This window comes from Toxorhynchites rutilus, chromosome 2 (assembly GCF_029784135.1).
Source record: "Toxorhynchites rutilus septentrionalis strain SRP chromosome 2, ASM2978413v1, whole genome shotgun sequence".
Classification (NCBI taxonomy): domain Eukaryota; kingdom Metazoa; phylum Arthropoda; class Insecta; order Diptera; family Culicidae; genus Toxorhynchites; species Toxorhynchites rutilus.
The window spans coordinates 192,291,204-192,313,039 of record NC_073745.1 but is presented as its reverse complement, the minus strand read 5'-3'; the positions used below and the strand labels follow the sequence as shown (position 1 = coordinate 192,313,039).

General features: G+C 43.5%; 2 protein-coding genes across 7 annotated transcripts in view; one reads left to right on the top strand and one right to left on the bottom strand.

Moving 5' to 3' along the window:
* LOC129765512 (AT-rich interactive domain-containing protein 2) overlaps positions 1 to 9,415 on the top strand; it is a 31,120-nt gene extending 21,705 nt beyond the window's left edge. For 4 of the 6 annotated variants that reach the window (XM_055765905.1, XM_055765906.1, XM_055765902.1 and 1 more), the window contains 4 exons: positions 6,094 to 8,535; positions 8,598 to 8,870; positions 8,938 to 9,029; positions 9,090 to 9,415. In XM_055765905.1, the coding sequence (XP_055621880.1) occupies positions 6,094 to 8,535; positions 8,598 to 8,870; positions 8,938 to 9,029; positions 9,090 to 9,204 (2,922 nt within the window). In that variant the 3' untranslated portion in view covers positions 9,205 to 9,415. The remainder of the gene's footprint in view (positions 1 to 6,093; positions 8,536 to 8,597; positions 8,871 to 8,937; positions 9,030 to 9,089) is intronic. The other 2 variants (XM_055765904.1, XM_055765903.1) reach the window with 2 other exon arrangements.
* Positions 9,416 to 15,230: 5,815 nt separating this feature from the next.
* On the bottom strand, positions 15,231 to 19,070 carry LOC129768492 (uncharacterized protein K02A2.6-like). The gene has a single exon (XM_055770181.1). The coding sequence runs from the start codon at positions 18,885 to 18,887 to the stop codon at positions 15,297 to 15,299; it is 3,591 nt and encodes a 1,196-aa protein (XP_055626156.1). The 5' UTR covers positions 18,888 to 19,070; the 3' UTR covers positions 15,231 to 15,296.
* Positions 19,071 to 21,836: the final 2,766 nt, after the last annotated feature.

The following is a 21,836-nucleotide window of genomic DNA, read 5'->3' as shown; positions in this document are numbered from 1 at the left end:
ACATTCTTATTATTATCTAAATATTGATAACTTCATAAGAAGAAAGCAAGTTATTCAGCAAGGAATGACACACATTGCGGTCGACAGTTGATGCAGCACATAAGGGTGAACGAACTTAATGAGAAAAATGCGAATGGATGGCACTATCCTCAGGGATCCATCAGATAGAGCAAACACGCTCGGGGAGTAATTTTCGGGATTGTTCCAAATCTCAGGACTCGAGCTCATCCGGCGACAGAGAGTGGGCACCAGTTCTTCTTTGACCTTCTGTAAATCCAAGATTCTGGACAGGATGGCATACAGACGTCTGATAAACTTTCTCTCCAAAAACAGAAAATTGGATTATCGGCAGTTCAACTTCCACTCGGGTAGGGTACCAAAACGTACCAACAGAAACGGTCAGAAAATTGAGATGGTAGAACTATATACTCGTACGTGGTAAGGGTGAATGTCACTATGCTTTGTTGGGAAGAGAATAAGAAGGAAATAAATTCAGCGAGAGCGTGTGGTTGTGACGAGCGCGCGCCGGTGATGGAGCTATCTTTTTGTACGCAATTCTATCGAAATTACGAGAAAATACCATTTTTTATTTTATTTTGAGAAAACTACTCACTTTTCTCTAGTCAAATCTTCACCTTGCGTATTTGAGCTGAAGCAAAATGGTCCACAATTGTGTCTAAATCAAGGTCTGCTAGCGATTCTTTCTCGATCGACAGAATTGCCAAGCCATTGAGTCGGTTTTGGTTCGTTTTAGAACGCAGATAATTTTTAATCAATTTAAGCATGCTGAAACTGCGTTTGTACGATACGCGATCTGTGCCATTTTTACTTGAGTATAAACCAGACTAGCTGGCTCTATCATTCCAGAACAAAAATGGCTCAGTCTGGTCACGGTGCGAGGGAGGGAGAACATGCCTTTCATTATTATTCTCATTATTTCAGATATTAGGCCGTATGAATAAAAACAAAATTCACCTTTACTTTACTTCATTCGAGCAGTCGAGCAGTGAGATTAAGTTTTTACTACGTTTGGTATGAATAAAAGAAACAACAAAGTTATTTACTTTTCAAAAATGGATGTTTAGCTGATTTCGTATGAATAAAACAGCATTCATGAAGTATTTACTTCGTTATTATCAAGTATGCTCATGAGCATACTTTGGATCTGAAAACACTATCATTCGTTTTGATGTCATATCCGATTTATGTTTAATGCTGCTATCTTGCGCTTGAAGTTAAACAAGTTAACGATCCGCATTGATGGCATTGTGCTTCGTTTACTAGTTTGGGGGAGCGTAAAAAAATTGATTGATTTTCAGGCGGAATGAACACGTTTTTAAAATTTAAATTATGAATGAAAAATAACCTTTACGTAGCAATTTGGCATTCTGTTTAAATGAAAAACACTTTTGTTTGCAAGTGGTGAAAAAATCTTGTACGAATATTGTTTTTGAAGACAACTTTATATTATAATGAAAAGTTTCAGTAATGATGTTGGAAATGTATAGACAAAGGGTTAAATAAAAGTCGGAAAAAAAGTGTTTTAAGTGATTAAATAACATGATGTGAACATTTTCATTCAAATTTTAACATTTGAAAACTGGCTTCGTGTCTTCTAATATGATAGGTATTACACTAACGAGATAGGAAACTATGGTCCCTAATTGAAAGTCGCCACCAGACGTCGACACTATTCCTTTTTCATCGCGATTTCACGCGTTGTCCAAAAAAAAAAAACGTTTTGAAACGAAACCTAAACAATCAGTTGATAGATGTTTGACAAAGTAAAAACTATGTTCGAATTCGAAAATCAAATTAGTAAAGTAAACTTTTATTCATACGGATTCAAGTAAATACTAGCAAAGTTTACTTTACTTGGAAACGGGCAGAATAAGTAAATACTTTTTTTTTATTCATACGACCTATTATCTAGCAGCAGTGTCCAACATTTTCGAAGACGAAACATAAAAATCGACTCTTCTCTCAGTCGCTTCGCTTCGAGTACGACTCCTTCGGTATTCGCCGTCAACATGACTAGTTCATCAGTCATCCTCGCTCTTAACGCACATTTCTAGTCAATTCAATTTTAGCAAATGGTCATTCTAATTCACTTGACGAATGAATACAAATCTGCATCTTCATTCAACCTGACTTCAATCCACCGCTACTACTCCACCCTGACATGTACACCCAGTTTTTTTACGTGGGGGATAAAAACCGTAAAAACCGCGTTAATTCGAAAATCCGCTAAAAAAAACCATGTCACCTAATGATAGATATCAAATGGGAGTATTCTTATGTATAACGGAAGTAAAAAGTTAAGTGTTGCTCGCTTCCGAAAACCCGTAGTTTTTTCCTGCAATTTTGTTGGTTACTGGTAGCTATAGTTCGGTTTCCCTCACGAATGAGGTCATCTGCTGTTGCTAGAAGATTCCCTAGTAATTTGTACACTCTTCTGCCGATGCACGTGCAGTACCACTGTTGGACCGTCCAGAGCTAAGTAGACAGGAAAAGACATTCACCAATCGCTGCCCGTAAAAACTCCGTCCCGTTGTACCGCCCGAAAAGCTCCCCGTTACCCAACACCTAAAATCCACGTAAGAATCGTGATTAGGTGATAACCGTAATTTGCTCAGAGGGAACATGAGAGAAAAATGTGAGGTGGGGGGGGGGTAGATGTGATATTACACTGGTCTTTTTTTACGCGTAAAAAAACCTGGGACCGCGTAAAAAAAACCTGGGTGTACCTCCTTGCCCGCTTACACAATTTTATTTTAATGTTCATATAAAGGGAAACGAAAACTTGATTTCTGATGCAAAAAAGTAGTTACACCATTAATGGACGGCCACCGTGAACTCAAACATCGATACATGCATAACATAAATAGAATACCAGATGTATTACTCCCTGCTTTTTTCGGTCTGGGATTTACTTCAATATGCAGTGATGTCTATTTGAAGGTAAAGAATGAAATGAGCACGGAGCGTCTCTAGAACAGTTAGAGACAAGAGGGCCCGTATTAATTTTGATTTATTTTGACGGATAACTAGAAGAAACAAATATACAGGGTTTTCCAACTTTAAATTCCGAAAGTAAATTGTAATAAAACACACTTAGAATTCGAATTTCGATTAAACTTTTATTTCAAATTAAAGTTTTGTTTATGCCATTATGTGTAAAATACAACATCATTCAAATGTCCCCCTAGGGCTTCCTCGCACACCTTGATCCGGAACAGGTAATTTTCGATGACTTTTCGGCACATATAGGGCGGTATCTCGGTCATAAATTTGCGGAGAGTTAGCATAGACACGGTCCTTCGCATAACCCCACAAAAAAAAGTCTAGCCGGTTCAAATCGCATGAACTACACGGCCAATTGGCATCACCAAAACGCGAAATTATGCGTCCCTCAAATTTCGTTTGCAATATGACCATGTTCGGTCGTGTTGTGTGGCACGTGGCGCCGTCCTGCTGAAACCACATGTCATCCGTATCCATATCTTCAATTTGTGGCAAAAAAAATCGGTTAACATGCGGTCATAGCGCTCACCATTCACAGTTACCGTCTCGCATTCCTCATTTTCAAAGAAATACGGCCCGATGACTCCACCAGACCATAATGCGCACCAAACAGTGCCTTTTTGTGGATGCAATGGCCTCTCAACAATCACGTGTGGATTTTCTGACCCCATATAAGGAAATTTTGGGTGTTCACATAGCCACCGAGTTCGAAATGTGCCTCATCGCTGAAGAAAATTTGATGCGAAAATTCAGCATTTTGCTGCTGTTGTTCGTTCACCCAATCGACGTATGGCCGACGCATTCCATTGTCACCACGCTCTAATTTTTGTACCAATTGGACTTTATATGGATGTAGGTGCAAGTCCAAATGCAAAATTCGCCACAATGATGTGTTTGACAAGCCCAATTGCTGAGCACGCCGTGGAATCGAAACAATCGGGTCATCCTCCACACTGGCAGCAACAGCAGCAATATTTTCGGCCGAACGCACATTACGATGATGCACAGGTTTCACAATATCCGCTACGGATCCAGTTTGTTCGAATTTACGCACTACATTAGCGATTGTGTGCTCTGTAGGCCGTCCATGACGACCAAAATCCGTCCGACTAACGATATGACGCTTTGGTTGACAGCTATGTCAAACGGTTGTCAGCGCAGGGCTGTATACTTTCGGAAGCCCGAAATGGAAAACCCTGTAATACGTGGAAATTTGGCTATTGAAAACTCTTGGATTTTGCCATCGTAGCCAGCCACCTACGTTGCTGGCTACGGTCCCGACACAGACACAGTAGTATTGCAGGTAGCGAAGCGGCCTCCCGGTTGGCTGGAATTGGGACAATTTCCTACAGAGAGGTGGCACTTCGACACGGGCACACTGAAAAAAGTCAATTCCTGCGGAGTGTAAAAGGTTCCATCACCAGTTTCGAAGATGCCGAGACAATGAGAGCAGCAACTACTGTTCAGGCTAAAGACTGAATACAAATGCAGCATTCACAACTCCGTCGAGTATTTCTTGTGCGTCTGCTCGAAGTATGAGAACCAGAGAAACATGTACGGGATCAATGGGAGTGTACAGAACGTCCTGAGTGAGGATCCGTCTAGAGTTGGGGGATTATATTGTTGCGTGAAAGATGTAGAGTTATTTCATAAAATTTTACATATCAACTGTTAGCGCATAAACCGGGCTAACTGCGGGATGGTTCCGGCTAAGTGAACTGTGGAAATAAAATAAAAACAGAAGTGGTTGAAGTCCAAATTTATATTTTTTTATATTTTTTATATTTCACTAAATACGTCACGTTCACGTTGATGGTAAGGATAGTACTGGCCTGATAATATTCTGCGCTCGTTTTGTAATTCATCGAAAGTTGGTGGGTGTTTGTCATGTCGGCTTCGCTCGGATGCTGTTCGTTTGTAATATCCTTATTCCACTTATATCGCTCTCGCACATTGCTGGGTGATGCGATAGAGCGGAATGGATAAGTCTTGCTCCACCTGGTCCAACAACCTCACTCGCTGGGCTCCTTTTCTTGTTGTCCCTACCGAATTGGATGCAAATATCATCTATGTCCGGCATTCTAACAACATGTCCCGTCCAGCCTGGGCGATATTCTGAATACTGAGTGCTCGCTCTACGTGCTAGTTCGTAATTCATCCTCTTTCTCCACACTCCGTTTACTTGTACACCGCAGTATATTTTTCTAAGTACTTGGCGTTCAAAAACATGTCCTTGCTTACATGTCCTCATCGAGCATCGCGTGTGCCTGTAGAGGACTACCGGTCGTATAAAAGATATGAATCGTTTGTTCGAGAAACCCCATAAATCCGCGTTTCCAATTATCACCACGGGTGGCGATGCGATAGATATACAATTCCATTCATTGTTCACCGATGTCGTAAGAAGCATGCACAACTCAACTTAATCGGAATGTTTGGATTGCGCTTCTTGCTCATAAGCGATTGGCATAATGGGCCCCATTTTTTCTACTAGTACTGGTACAGACGTGTTCTTGAATTTGTCATATGTTGAGGGTGTTTTATTTGGCATAGAAATCTTTATCAAGTACTAATAAAAAGATGGCGAAGTTCCTCTAGAAACGTTAGTGTCATTAAATAGAAGTATAGTATAATGAAACAACATTTTGATAATCACTTCAATCTGTCGAAAATTATATAATTCGAGTCGAGCAAAATTTAGCTCTTTAGCTCTATTCAGCCGTTATGGATGTCGAGGATAAGGCCCAATGTGTACGTGTGATGCAAAAACAGACAATCGAGCCTCGGATTTGAAATTGCGAATAAAATTGCACCGACGTCTTTAAATCTCAGCACACTATCGATCATTCGAAGTGATTTTGCTCTAAAACATCCCATCAACCAAAAAGCGCTGTGTGTGTCAGCACTACGAAAAAAGTTATTGATTTTTCGTTAGGAAGCTAGACTATGTGAACTGCTTTTACTGTATACACTGTTAGCGGCCCAACAGTGTGTTTGATGAAGTTGAAAAAGCTCATTACAATTCATTTCGAATTAGTTCTTTATAGGATATTGTTTTCATTTTTGTAGGTTGCACAACGTCAACAACTTTTGAAGCAGAAACAGAAAGGCACAGGATCTGCGATACAGTTGCCAAACAGTTCAGTTGTGGTCACATCGAACAATCCGAACAATTTAACAAACATAAAAGTAGGAAATTCGACTATCTCAATCAAGCCGGGAACACTCCCGACCAACACGGTTATAACGGCTACCAACCCTCATGAGAATGAGTCAGTTCAAATGAATCCGCCTCCGCTAGCGCCACTTAGCAGCCAAATGGCTGGTGGGGCAATTATCAAACCAATAACCACCAATAAAATGTTGACGGATTTGCTAGACAAAAAGACACACGATCCGCAGGTTTTCGCTATTGGTGAAACTACAGTGAAGCGTAAAAGCGATATCGATGCTGCTGAACCACCAACCAAGAAACTGGATTTGATGGGCACTGAAGAGGTTAAAGTAACGCCGAAAGCTGCAGATTTGTATGCCGAACTGGCAGGATCAATTTTGGAAGGGGAAGAACTGGAAGATGTTGAAATGAAAATGACTAAGGAGCAACCGAAGATTATACCACAAGCAGCACAAGCCACTCAACAACAAGTCATAACCATGCCAGTTCCAATGCAGCGACAGATTATTATGACACCAAACAATCCATCTGGAATGTTGCTATCGCCAGGAGGCAGTGGTGGTCAACAATTGACAGCACAAACAACTGCAACCATCAAAACAGATACTGGTTATCAAACGGTACCCGTTATTTTGCAACACAATCAGAGTCCGATTCAGATACAAAAATCTGCCCCAATAATTCAACCAACCGTGATAACAAATTCTCAACAACCAACGCAATACATTTTAGCAACAAACCCACAAGGTCAAACTTATGTAGTGGCTCAGCAGCCTCAGTCACAGTCTCAACTCCAGCAGACGGTTCTACTAACCCAAAATCCACAGCATGGAAATCAACAAAAAACAATCATTATTCTTCAACAGCAGCCGACACAGAATACAGTTTCTCAAATCCAAGGCCAGCAGATTGTGCAAGCCCAGCCACAAACTTCCCAAAAATTATTCGTTAACCAGCAAGGGCAACAGATAATCATGACTCAAGTGCCGCGCCAGGTACCGCATCAGGTAATTGTTAGCCATTCGACAACCAATACCTCTAGCTCAGTAGCTGTCAATCGGCAGACATTGCTGGCGTCTTCAAGTGGCCAAATTGTTGAAAAGAAACCTATTTATTTCACTACAAATCAACAGGGAAATACAATTAGCATTGAAGGGCCAACTCAGCAAATTGTGAAGTCGAATCAACCTGCGGCACAAATTATGCAAACACAAATAGGACAGCATCAACACAGTACCAGTCAACAGATACAGCAAATTATTCAACAAGGTGGATCGCAAACGATTCAAATCATCCAGCAACCACAACAGCAACAACAAGTACATTCTCAACAACCTCAACAGATACTGATCCAACCGCAAGCGGTTTCACAACAGCAGCAACAGCAGCAAATTGTTATTCAATCACAACCAACACAACAATTACAGCCACATATTATATCACAGCAAATAATTCAGCCAGCAACAGGACAGCAAGTCATTCAGAAGGTTATACAGCAAAAACCTGCGCCACAGTCAACGCAGCAGCAACAACAAGTAATTGTTCACAAGCAACCAGTTTCCGTGCAACAGAGTCAGCAGTCTTCATCAGCGATCACTGTCACTAAACAGTCTATTATTGTACAACAACCAACAGTCACTGGGTCACCACAAAAGCAAATGATTCAGGTACTTCAGCAGAAGATCGCATCCCCACAAACGCAATCACAAATGATGACGCCCACACATAAAACAGCTATCCAAACCCAAGCAGCAATGATGACTGCTGTCAAATCTCAAACTGCTGTTGAATCAACAGCGGCGACAACTATCACTCCTCCTGTGTCTTCGTCAATGTTCACAAAAACTACTATGAATGTTTCGAAGCCTACAACTTCCACCCAGTCCTCTATTGCCTTTAGTTCTACGCCAGTTTCTACAATACAATCAATAACTTCTGTCGCTTCAACAACTTCTGTGCCAACCACAGTTCAACCTAGCTCAAACCAAGCTAGTTCAAATGCATTCAATTCAACCACAACAACCACAACGATTCCCGTAGCGGGATCGAACTGCTCTATTCAAATGATACCAGCGATGGACCCGGTCAAGGTGGTCGACGAAGATGTTGAACTAAGCTGGCCTTGGATTTGCGATTGGCGCGGATGTCCACGAAAGAAGTTCGCTTCGGCTAACGAAGTATACATGCATGCGTGTGCCGTACATTGTCCGGACACTGTTGACTCTGCCGCCGATATTTACTGTCAATGGGGTCCCGGACCGAATTTGTGCGATAATTTGCCCCGGAAGCGCTTCTCGTTGATGACCCATATCTTCGATCGGCATTGCACCAGCGAGGTAAGAATAAATTTCGATCCACTGGCAATTTTCTATATAATTATCTCATCTTAAAAAAACAGTCCTTCAAATCTGCGGTCCAACGACGTTTGGTGAACGTCACAGCAGGCACGCAGCAGCCCCAGCAGGCATATCCTGTGACGTTAGTTCGACAGCCAGCTGCGACCCCTCCCGGATCATCGGCATCGTCGACCGCGTCGGAAAGCTCCAGCAGTCCATCGTCAGTTCAGCCACCGATTCAACATGGTTCCGGACAGCCTTCCAATGCAGGGCCGGCTGCTTTGCACGCCATGAAACGACATGCAGTTGATTGGATGAACGCAAAAGAGTTTCAGGTATTTTCATAAATTCACAACCAATGATGAATCGCGAAGTAAAATGTTGAAAACTGTTTCATTTCAGGATGATATTGAAGGACCCGTTACAAAAAGTATTCGACTAACATCGGCATTGATTCTAAGAAATCTCGTTGTCTACAATAATACAGCAAGGAGGTAACACATATTACAGAAATTCTTGAAATTGAAGATATTAATATGTTTATCATTTTGTAGGAATCTACGCGCATACGAACCACATCTTGCCGGAGTGGCTATAAACAATGTGGAAGCAAGTCGCACTATTGCTCAAGTATTATTTGAGATGAATGATACGAGACCCAACTTCTAAGAAATGTAATTACTTTTATTGTTTTTTTTTTCATTTCAATTTGTGGATGTATCAACTTTATTTCCCTATTTAAATAGTATCATTACGTATTGTTAAAGCACGTTCGTCCATACACAAGCAGAATAAGGTCGGAATGATTACAATATTTTTGAAAACTGCAACTGGATTAAAGAACAGTGAAATATAGTACATTTATCAATAGCAATGAAAATGCAAGAATTTAATTGAATCCATTCTCGCCATATAATTTCCTTCCTTCCAGCATTACTTTTCAGGTTATCGTGATTTTTGTCCTTTCCGTTTATTTTGATTTGGAGGTCACTCAAGCTGGAACCGAGTAACCGAATTTATCTTATAGATTCATTAGCTAACCCGGCATACTTCGTCCCGCCCAAAATTTATTTTTGTTATCACATCCACGTTTTCTTACTAAGCGCACGTTCATGGGTCCAATCGCAGAACTGTCCATTTATTGATCTTCTCATCGACCCCGTTGAATTTAACTTTTACTATAAAATTCCTAGTATTTCTAACAAGACTCATCATTATAATATCAGATTATTTTGAGACACAATTCTCGTTCAAAATTTTTCAACCACTTGCGAATAACATGTTTCTCCGTTAAATGGAATAAATGTTTTATACAGGAAATATGATAGAATAAAGACAGCCCCAAATGGTTAAATTCCTTCCTCGAGTTTTGCTCCTATCAACACATCCGGCGTCCCTTTTTTTATAGATAGAAGAAGATATAGGAGTGCGTTTCATCACATTAAAATCCATTTCCAGATTCGAACAAAGATCAATTTCCCTAGCTCGAGTAATGTAGAAATTTTCATTCGTCGTTTCATTTGCTTAATTAATTCCCGAGTAAAGGTAATATTATATTATCAGGCACGTAGAGTAACCGGCACGGCACGTTTCATGCAAGACAAATATTGTTGCGTGTGTTTCAAATGTGTATTCGTACATATAGCGGAACGGCTCCGGGCATACACAGCACGTTTCAGACAAATGCATGAAGGAATTCTCGAAAAGAATATTTTGCCGGTGCCGGGCACGAACTACATGGGCGAGTGGCACCATACATACAAATCAAACGTCGAAGTTCGTGGTATGGGTGCGTTCGTCGCTCTTCGTTACGACATCGGTTCAATCACCAGTAGCATTTCTTCGCTCCGTCTGCGCTGCCGGTCCGTACAGAGAAGTTGCCATGCCTGATGATATGAATACATCGTGTATTTGTCTGCCGGTGTCGATACGTGCCGTTTACGCTACGTGCTGGATAATATAAAACGGCCTTAAAGGTAATATTATATTATCAGGCACGTAGCGTAACCGGCACGGCACGTTTCATGCAAGACAAATATTACTGCGTGTGTTTCAAATGTGTATGCGTATATATAGCGGAACGGCTCCGGACATACACAGCACGTTTCAGACAAATGCATGAAGGAATTCTTGAAAAGAATATTCTGCCGGTGCCGGGCACGAACTACACGGGCGAGTAGCACCATACATACAAATCAAACGTCGACGTTCGTGGTGTGGGTGCGTTCGTCGCTCTTCGGTACGACATCGGTTCAATCACCAGTAGCATTTCTCCGCTCCGCGTGCTCTGCCGGTCCGTACAGAGAAGTTGCTATGCCCGATGATATTTTTTTTTTTTCTGTATTATAGTGACTTTCAACGCTTCTGGCTGGTTCGTCACTTTTACCTTCCATTTTGGAAGAATGTCGGGAGTGAGAATTGAACTCGTGATCTTGAGCGTGAGAAGTATGGATGTTACCTCCACGCCAGATCGGCTCCACGCCTGATGATATGAATACATCATGTATTTGTCTGCCGGTGTCGGTACGTGCCGTTTACGCTACGTGCTGGATAATATAAAACGGCCTTAATGTAAAAGTTTGTTTTGTGTTTTATTTGTATGGCAGCCCCCCCTTAGAGAGTCTCAAACTCAAACTATCACGAAAACATCTCCCGGCCCCAAAAATCCCTACATACCAATTTTCATGTTGATCGGTTCAGTAGTTTCCGAGTCCAAAAGAATCAGACAGACAGACAGAAATACATTTATATATATATATATATATATATATATATATATATATATATATATATATATATATATATATATATATATATATATATATAGATAGATATGGTGAACTACACACTATCGCCATTTCAGCATAAGATAATTTCTCTTGGTTCCACCGTCTAGTCGGATCGTACAGTAAGGCGTGATAGACAAATTACGTAACGCTAAAAATGCGGATTTTGGACCTCTCCTCTCACCTTTGTAACAATAAGTAACACAAGACAAGCCCTCCTCCCCTTTCAGTTACGTAACGCTAACCTAGTTTGTACACAACGTCAAATTCGTTTGAAAAACAAATGAAACACAAATTTCTACATTACTCGAGCTAGCGAGATTGATCTTTGTTCGAAACTGGAAATGGATTTTAATGTGATGAAACGCACTCCTATATCTTCTTCTATCTATAAAAAAAGGAGCAGAACTCGAGGAAGGAATTTAACCATTTGAGGCTGTCTTTATTCTATCATATTTTCTGTATAAAACATTTATTCCAACGGAGAAACATGTTATTCGTAAGTGGTTGAAAAATTTTGAACGAGAATTGTGTCTCAAAATAATCTGATATTATAATGATGAGTTTTGTTAGACATACTAGGAATTTTATAGTAAAAGTTAAATTCAACGGGGTCGATGAGAAGATCAATAAATGGACAGTTCTGCGATTGTACCCATGAACGTGGGCTTAGTAAGAAAACGTGGATGTGATAACAAAAAATAAATTTTGGGCGGGACGAAGTTTGCCGGGTTAGCTAGTATCAACATAAAAAATCAGACATTTGCCAGGTCGGAATCAAATGTCTATACAGAAGTTCCTTATATGCAAGTAGTGACTTCGGAAGAACTTTCGACTGGTTCATAGAATTTCTAACAGAGATGGAAAATCAATGCTCATATTTGTTGGGATTGGTGCTTTCAAATCATCTGGCTTTTAACTAAGAGGAACATGGGCTGGTTTAAATTGATGTTGATTTACACCAGGTGTGGTGATTCCAATTCGGATCAGGTATAAGATTCGGAGATTTGGGTTTATTCAATTCACAATCACTGAACACGTCCTACACTTTCGGAACTATATATTAATCTACAGTTCTTTTTACAATTCATCTCAAAGCCTACTACTATTTTATAACAAACTAGCTGACCCGGCAAACTTTGTCCCGCCCAAAATTTATTTTTCGTTATCACATTCACGTTTTCTTATTAAGCAATCGTCCATGGGTACAATCGCAGAACTGTTCATTGATTGATCTTCTAATCTACCCTTTAAAATTACGTTTTACTATAAAATTCCTAGTACTTCTACCAAAACTCGTCATTATAATATCAAATTATTTTCAGACATAATTCTCGTTCAAGATTTTTCAACCACTTACAAATAACATTTTTCTCCGTTACTTGGAATAAATGTTTGATACAAAAACTATGATAAACTAAATTTGGCTCGATTTGCTTGATTGGTTCTCGAGTTATGCAGAAATTTGTATTTCATTTGCATGGTAGCCTCCCCTTAAAGAGGGAGGAGGAGTGTCGAACCACCATAGAAACGTTTATCGATCCCTAAAACCTAAAATCCGAAATGCCAAGTTTGATTCCATTTGCTTGATTAGTTCTGGAGTTATTCTGGCCCCCTCCCCCTCTTTAGAGAGGGGGAGGAGTGTCAATCCATCCAAGAAACATTTAATGCACCCTAAAACCTCCGCATGCCAAATTTGGCTCTATTTGCTTGATTAGTTCTTGAGTTATGGAGAAATTTATGCCTCATTTGTATGGCAGCCCCCTCTTAGGGAGGGGGAGGAGTGTCTATTGACCATAGAAACGTTCCGTGCCCCCAAAACCTTCACATGCCGAATTTGGCTTCATTTGATTGATTAGTTTTCGAGTCATGCAGAAATGTATGCTTCATTTGTATGGCAGTTCATCCACCACATCATTAGTATTCATTACCAGTGTAAACTAAAGGATCAAAACCAGTGTTGTAAGTCATTTTCGTCAGCGCTAAATCCTGTAAATCCTGCAAAGTCCTCCTTGTCTATTGATTTGTCTTTTCAGGATCCTTTTCATTTATTCGTTCCTCTGCCTAAGTTCCAGGTACGTTAACGATCTTCTTCAGGTGAGCGACGTTTCTTTGATATGTTCTTCCAGAATCTGGCAATCCGAGATCGGTCCCTGACCGATCAACTACCATAAATTTGGTTTTATAGAATGCTGTTGTTAATTCGTTTCTTGGTGTTAGTTCCTTCATGAGTACTTTATCCCCTTCGCTGGTAGTAGAACTCTTCGCATGACGTCGCATATCTTCTCGCTCCTTTCCTTTATGTTTGCTCAAAAATCTTGATCTCTGTAGACAGATGCAGGTGGAGTTGTTTTAATATCTTCTCTTCTTCTTCTCTAACGTTCCTAGAGGAACTTTGACGTCTCAGCGTAGTATTACTTGCGTCATTTTTATTAGTACTCAGTTGAGATTTCTATGCCAAATAACACGCCTTGAATGCATTCTGAGTGACAAGGTCTAGAATACGCGTGACCACAGTGCAAGACCCCAGCATGTTAGGTTTGACGCTAACCACTCGGTCACGGGAGCACATTTTGTCTCAATATCATCTAGGGCAGATAACTTACATCTGATTGACACAATTCTGTTGGTGTTTTACCAGTTGTGGAATGGGCTGTCGTGTAATACATGATTATGTAGTTTTTAAAATCTGTTCTCCAGCCTTTGCCTAGTCCGTAACTAATCTGCAGTCTTCTCAGCAGTGACAGTGTTTTGTCATTCCACCAAACCGTTTTCCTGCGGCCAGTATGGAGTTGAATGGTTTTGACTAATATCATGAATTTTACAATATTCCTCAAATTCTTTGCCAATAAATTGTTTAGCATTGTCCAGCGTGATGGTTTTTGGATATCCTAAGCGGGTAAAAATCTTGATTAGGCGCTCTACAGTTTCAGAAGCAGTGATGCGATTCATGATTTCAACTTCCTTATATCTACTAAAATAATTACCAGTAGATGTTCACCAATTTATTTCCTCGGATCATAATATCTTCTATAAAACCTAGATAATTTTGGAAAGGTTCAAACTGTTTTGTTACTGGGGTTTTCCAGTTTCCAGCACGAAGACATTCTCTTACTGCAGAAATCTCTGGATCATCACGTGAAGCTCCCTCAATTTCGTTAACATCTATCACCACAGATTCTTGAATTGCCAAAATCCCGAACTTGTTGTCCTTTTCGAAGTCATCAGCACCTTCCGAACAAACCAACCGAGATGAAGAGTTTGCTATACTTCCCCTTAATTCGCGGTACTTCACTGTGAATTTTAACGATTGTAGTCTCAAGACCCATCGTTCGATTCTTGCGCACGGTGTGGATGATGGGTCGAAAATAACTTCAAGTGGCTTATGATCAATCTCCAGTTCGAATTTCCTACCAATTAAATATCCAAAGTAATTTTCTACTGCCCATACCAAGGCCAAAGCCTCTTTCTCCGTTTGGCAGTAACGTTTTTCAGTATCAGTTAAGCTTTTACTAGTATAGCTGAATTTTCTGATCAGTTGGTCGTATTCCCTCAGAAGAAATAACATGACCAAGAAACTCGAGTTTTTGGATTTTAAACACACATTTATCTTGGTTCAGCATAATGTTATTATTTTTTTAGTACGTTTTGTACCGCGGGACCCTGGACTTGCACTGGGACAATATCACGACAGGGTTAATGAAACGCGCACGGTACAATAAATAAAAACAAACTTTATTCACGACATGACTAAACGATACATTTCACTATGGACGATAAACAATGACTCTGTCCACAACAATAACAATGTAAACAACAACAAGTGACAACCACATTAAAAACATATATATGCGCATCTCCAGCATCGCTCAGTGACAGTCATGCTGTCGCACGCGAGCCCTGCGGTCTGAGCTGCGTCGGATGAATAACGTATCCGAGCGCGGCAAAATAAGGTTGTCCACAACATCTCCCCTCTTAATAGAGGTGGTACGGATCAAACCTTACTGGCGGTCTTCGTAGTCGTGAAGAGCGCCTAGGGATGTCTACAGCTAGTTCTACTTCGACAGCGGACTCGAACTCTGTCGATGTTGGCGTTGTTGTTGTTGATGATGACGATGCTGATGACGGGACGAACGCCGAGACCTCATGACGTGGCGTAGACGTTGCAAGAGTCGGCCCGGAACCTACCATGGTTCTCTCAGCACTGGAGACAGGCTCTGGTGAAGATGGACCTGGTGATTGGCTTGGGAGATCCCAGGCATCCAGCAAAATGTCCAGCGGCAGCGAATGTTGGTTTAAGGTGGCATGTACAGTGGGTTGCTTCGGTATCGCGCCAGCAGCAAGGCGACTCCGAAGTTGGTTGATATGCGAGCGTAGCATTCGGCGATCTTCGACCCACACGTTGTACATAACGTCTCCGATCTTCTCGACGACGACACCAGGAGCCCACTTCCAACCGGTACGACCATGTAGTTTGGCGTACACGGTCTCGTTTCGGTTGAAGGACCTCGGTTGCTTGCGGTCATCGTCGGTTGGCACTGGGACACGTACCGGTGGTGGACGCAGAAGCTCGAGACACGTTCGGATTTTGCGACCAAACATGATCTCAGATGGCGACTTCTGATCCGGCAGAGCACGACTGGGCGTGCTTCGGTACGTCAGCAAGAAGACATCCAGTGCTTCTTCAATGGATCCTCTCCCCTCTCGAATTTTCTTGACGGCTCGCTTGAAGGTATCCACAAATCGTTCCGCCTGGCCATTTGATTGTGGATGAAACGGTGCTGTCGTGAGGTGCTCGATGCCATTGGAAGCGCAGAAATCGGCGAATTCGGCGCTGGTAAACTGGGTACCGTTGTCACTGACCAAGGTTACGGGCATACCCAGCCGCGCGAACAACCCACGCAAGATGCTGATGGTCGCAGTAGAGGTGATGCGGGTCGTTCGGATGATCTCGGGCCACTTAGAGAACGAATCGATAGCGAGCAGGTAGTAGTCGCCTTCGATTGGACCGGCGAAGTCGACGTGGACGCGTTGCCACGGAGCGGTCGATTTGGGCCACGGCACCGGTGGAGAGTGAGGAGGTGATCGAGCTACAGACGCACACTGCTGGCATGCCTTGACGAAGCTGACGATGTCGGCATCCAACGTAGGCCAGTACACGTAGCTCCTAGCGATGGCTTTCATTCGCTGCATGCCCGGATGGCCACGGTGCAGCTGTTCGAGGCACCGTTTCCGATGCAGCGACGGAATGACGAGTCGTTCGGCAAACAAAATACACCCATCCACCACAGAGAGCGATTCCTGCCTTGATTGGAACCGGCGAAGTTCTGACCCATCGAGTGTTGACTGGGGCCAGCCGTTCTGAACGTAGCGGTGGACTTGACGGAGCAGCGGATCTGCTTGGGTGCTTTGCGCAACGACTCTGAAATTGAGAGGCAACACTTTAACCGTATTAGTTACTACTGACCTAATATCCTCTTCCAGATTGAGACTCGCGATGACATAGTCCTCTTCAGGCTTGATGTGCTGGTCGATCAACCGGGAGAGCAGGTCTGCGTTGCCGAACTTCTCAGTGGACACGTACTCGATCTCAAAGTCGTAGAGCAGCAAGTTGAGGGCGAAGCGTTGCAGGCGGTTCGCAGTGTACACTGGAATTCCCTTCTTAGAGCCGAAGATACGAAGCAGCGGGCGATGATCGGTTTGCAAACGGAAGTGCCGTCCGAAGAGCATTTTGTGGAACTTCGTGACGGCGAAGATGATGGCCAGACCTTCGCGATCGGGCTGACTGTAGCCCTGTTCTGCCTTCGTGAGCGCCCTGGATGCATGTTGGACCACCTTGATGGTTCCATCTGGGAACCTATGGCTAATGGTAGCCCCAAGTCCAACGGATGAAGCGTCAGCAGAAACGATGATTTCCCGCTTCGGATCGTAGTGTGTGAGGAGAAGATCCGACGAGAGAATCTGCTTGAACCGGTCGAACGCTTTCTGGCACTCCGGACTCCAGCTGAACTTCGTCTCCACCTTGAGGAGATTGTCGAGCGGGTAGCGTAGCATGCGCATGTTGGGGACGAACTTGCCGTAGAAGTTGATGGCCCCCAAAAACGATCGCACACCGGATACATCGGCTGGAGGCGGCAGCTTGGTGATCGCCTCGATTTTCGCAGGATCTGGTCGCAACCCGCGACTGTCGACGATGTGCCCCAAGTATCGGATTTGCTGCTTGCGAAACGAACACTTGTCAACACGAATCGTGAATCCGAAATCTTGGATTCGCTTCAGGACACCCCGTAGATTGAGGTCGTGCTCCTCTTCATTTTTTCCGCCGACGATGACGTCATCGAGGTAGCCAGAAGTGCCCTTCAGTCCGGCTAACATTGTGTCGATGAGCTGCTGAAATGCGCCAGGCGCGATCTTCAAACCTGGCGGCAGGCGGTTGTAGAGGTAGAGACCACGATGCGTATTGATCGTCAGCAAACTACGGTACTGCTCGTCAACTTCCACCTGTAAGAAGGCGTCGGACAAATCTATCTGGCTGAAGATTTTACACTTAGCCAGCTTGGCGAAGATGTCATCCGGAAGTGGAAGTGGATACTGCTGTGATTGGAGAGCTGCATTCAGACCCGTTGAGTAGTCTCCGCAAATCCTGATGGAGCCATTGGACTTGCGGACTACAACGATCGGAGCGGCCCACTCGGAATAATCGACCGGGGTGATGATGTCCAATTTCTCTAACCGGTCGAGCTCGCGATCAACGGTATCATACATAGCGTAAGCTACCGGACGCTTCGGACAGAAGACGGGTCGAACGTTTTCTTTCAACTCCAACTTCACTTTTGTTCTGGTGCACAAGCCGAGCTTCTCGCTGAAGACCTCTGGAAAAGACGACTTGAGTGCACCTGTCGACACTGGCGTTCCAGACACGTGGCAGCAGAAGGTGTCCATAGGGACGACCCAAAGGTTGAAACTGTCGACCAAATCGGATCCGAGTAACTGCAGCTGCTTCTCGGTTACACGGATGAGCTCACGTCGTGTACTGCTTCCGATGGTGACGTCGCACTCGAACTCCCCATCGAGCGATAGTATGCTGCCAGATGCCGTCTTCGCCTTCACCGTTGCTGACGATAACGCAGGACTGCCAATGCTCCGCCAAATCTCCCTGCAAATGACGGTGATGTCTGAGGCGGTGTCGAGTTGCAGGCGAATTTTTGTTCCAGAAAAGCCCACGGAGACATATCTGCGTCGTTGCTGCACACTGCACACATCGACGACCACCACCTTGGCGGACACTGGTTGCTTCCTGCGCCTCCTTCCAGTTTTTCGGGGTTTGGCACTGGCACAGTACCCCTCACGATGCCCGAACTGGCCACATTCGGAACACTTGTGGCTCTTGTATCTACAGTCCCGAACGTAGTGGAATCCACCGCAAAACCAACATGGCGAATTTGGTTTCCTGTCGGTGTCACTGGAAGGATGTTTCGGTGACTCACGGTCACGCTTTTCGTACCGCTTCCCACCAAACTTTCGTATCGATTGTACTTGGTCGTACGTGGACGGAGATTCGATCATGGCGCTGTCATGCTTCAGGTTGTACAGCCGCTGGCATTCCTCCGAAAGCTGCTCCAGCGTCACATCGTTCCTCTCTTCGATTTTCGTGAGGAGGCGGGCGCGAATCTCGACGTCGTTCTCCGATTTCAAACCACACACGTAGACCAAGCACTTGAATTGCTCCTCCGAGAGCTTACCCAGCTCAAACTCCACGCAAGCTTTGTTCACTGCTGCATCATTTGCAAAATTTGCACGAACACATCGCTACCGACCTGTGCTTGCGGTTGGTGGGGCGGGAAAGGCGCGTACTGCTGTTGCTGGGCGGCAGAGACGGGAATAAACTGCTGCTGATAGTGGACCGCCGGCACGGGGATAATCGGCTGGTTTTGTTGCCGTTGATTGTTTATCACACAACACTATTCTATTCTGCCCGTCGTCGTTGCTCGCCATCGCACTTTCACTCCACTTTCTTTTCTTACACGCGGGGGGCGAAATGTTCAGTGTGTTTTTCCGACGGTGAAAAACAACACACACTCGCGATTACTCGTCGCCACTTTTGTACCGCGGGACCCTGGACTTGCACTGGGACAATATCACGACAGGGTTAATGAAACGCGCACGGTACAATAAATAAAAACAAACTTTATTCACGATATGACTAAACGATACATTTCACTATGGACGATAAACAATGACTCTGTCCACAACAATAACAATGTAAACAACAACAAGTGACAACCACATTAAAAACATATATATGCGCATCTCCAGCATCGCTCAGTGACAGTCATGCTGTCGCACGCGAGCCCTGCGGTCTGAGCTGCGTCGGATGAATAACGTATCCGAGCGCGGCAAAATAGGGTTGTCCACAACAGTACGGAAAGACCTTTGGTTAGGACAATTGTACACACCGCCACGATAGTCGACTAAGGCCTACCTGCATGAATTATGCATCTTGTGACGAAATGTGCGAATAAAAACAGTATAGAGAGGGAAAAATAAAAACAAAAAAGCAAACAGGTGCATTGAGTTAGCGTGGAAACACACTAGACGGCTCTACCGCGCGATTTTCACAATGACAAGTCGCAGCAGGAGCTCGATGTAAAACACATTCAGCGGCTTTCGACGGTTTCACTATCTGCCGTTATTATATGTTTATAGACGGATGCAAGACGATTCTATGGTACAAGGTACAACTGTTTGGACAGTAAGCGGGTTAGAGGGGCGGTATATAAAGACAGAATGCTGGGAAACGGAAGAGGGGATGTTTACCTGAGCGAGAGGGAGAGAGAACTTGATCACAAACGTCTGAAATATTGCATTTCTCGACAATTTGTATGGAATACGATTATCCGCAGCTACATGACCGCAGAGTGGATTTCACGTATTGGCTCACCTGAGAGTACATTTATTATTGGCTTGCTTTATTTTCACCTTTCAAAAGCGCATAAACACTAATACTCTCAAAAAACCGTTGCGGCGCATCATCTCCATCGAGCCACCGCAGCGAATGGGGAACCGTACAACAGTGATTTTGGAACCGTACACACCCGCCCCGCCTTGTGTGTTTTATATCATACACATTCCATTATCGAGGCTCCGCGGCGGTCTGTCATTGCAAAATCCGCGCGGGAGAGCCGTCCAGTGTGTTCCTACGCTTAGAATTTTTTTTTTTAAGTGTATTGATTACGAAAAAAGGAGAAATTTACAGAGAATTCGTTAGAATTTCTAAAAGGAATTTATTGGTAATATTAGGCTGTCAAAAAAGTCCTGCGGTATTTCCGCGAGGTGTCGTTGTAAGCGCGTAGTTCTAGTTGTATTCATTGTATCGAGTCATACTATAGCTTGTTGGAAAGGTATTTTTGCGCGCACAGTGTTTTGTTTGGTTAAGTCGTTCGTGAGTTATAGTGTCGCAAATATGGAGCAAAATAAAGAGAAAATCCGACATATTTTACAGTACTACTATGACAAAGGCAAAAATGCATCTCAAGCTGCCAATAAAATTTGTGCAGTTTATGGACCCGATACAGTTTCCATTTCCACCGCACAAAGATGGTTTCAACGTTTTCGTTCTGGTGTAGAGGTCGTCGAAGATGCGCCACGCTCCGGAAGGCCTGTCGTCGAAAATTGCGACAAAATCGCTGAATTAGCCGAGAAAGACCGGCATAGTAGCAACCGTAGCATCGGCCAAGAGCTGGGGATAAATCATCAAACCGTTATTAACCATTTGAAGAAGCTTGGATTCACAAAGAAGCTCGATGTATGGGTGCCACACACGTTGACGCAAAAAAACATCTTTGACGGTATCGACGCATGTGAATCGCTGTTGAATCGCAACAAAATCGACCCGTTTCTGAAGCGGATGGTGACTGGCGATGAAAAGTGGGTCACTTACGACAACGTGAAGCGCAAACGGTGGTGGCCGAAGCCCGCTGAAGCGGCTCAGACGGTGGCCAAGCCCTCATTAACGGCCAGGAAGGTTCTGCTGTGTGTTTGGTGGGATTGTCAAGGAATAATCTATTATGAGCTGCTTCCCTATGGCCAAACGCTCAATTCGGACCTGTACTGCCAACAACTGGACCGCTTGAAGGTAGCACTCATGAAGAAGAGGCCATCTTTGATAAACAGTGGCAGCATTGTCTTCCATCAGGACAACGCAAGGCCACACACTTCTTTGGTGACGCGCCAGAAGCTCCGGGAGCTCGGATGGGAGGTTCTTTTGCATCCGCCGTATAGTCCGGACCTTGCACCAAGTGACTACCACCTGTTTTTGTCCATGGCGAACGAGCTAGGTAGTCAGAAGTTAACCACAAAAGAGGCCTGTGAAAATTGGCTATCCAAGTTTTTTGCCAATAAGGAAGCAAGCTTCTATAACAGGGGTGTTATGAAGTTGGCATCTCGTTGGGAACAAGTCATCGAACAAAACGGCGCATATTTGACCTAAAACAGATGATTGTAACTAATTTTATG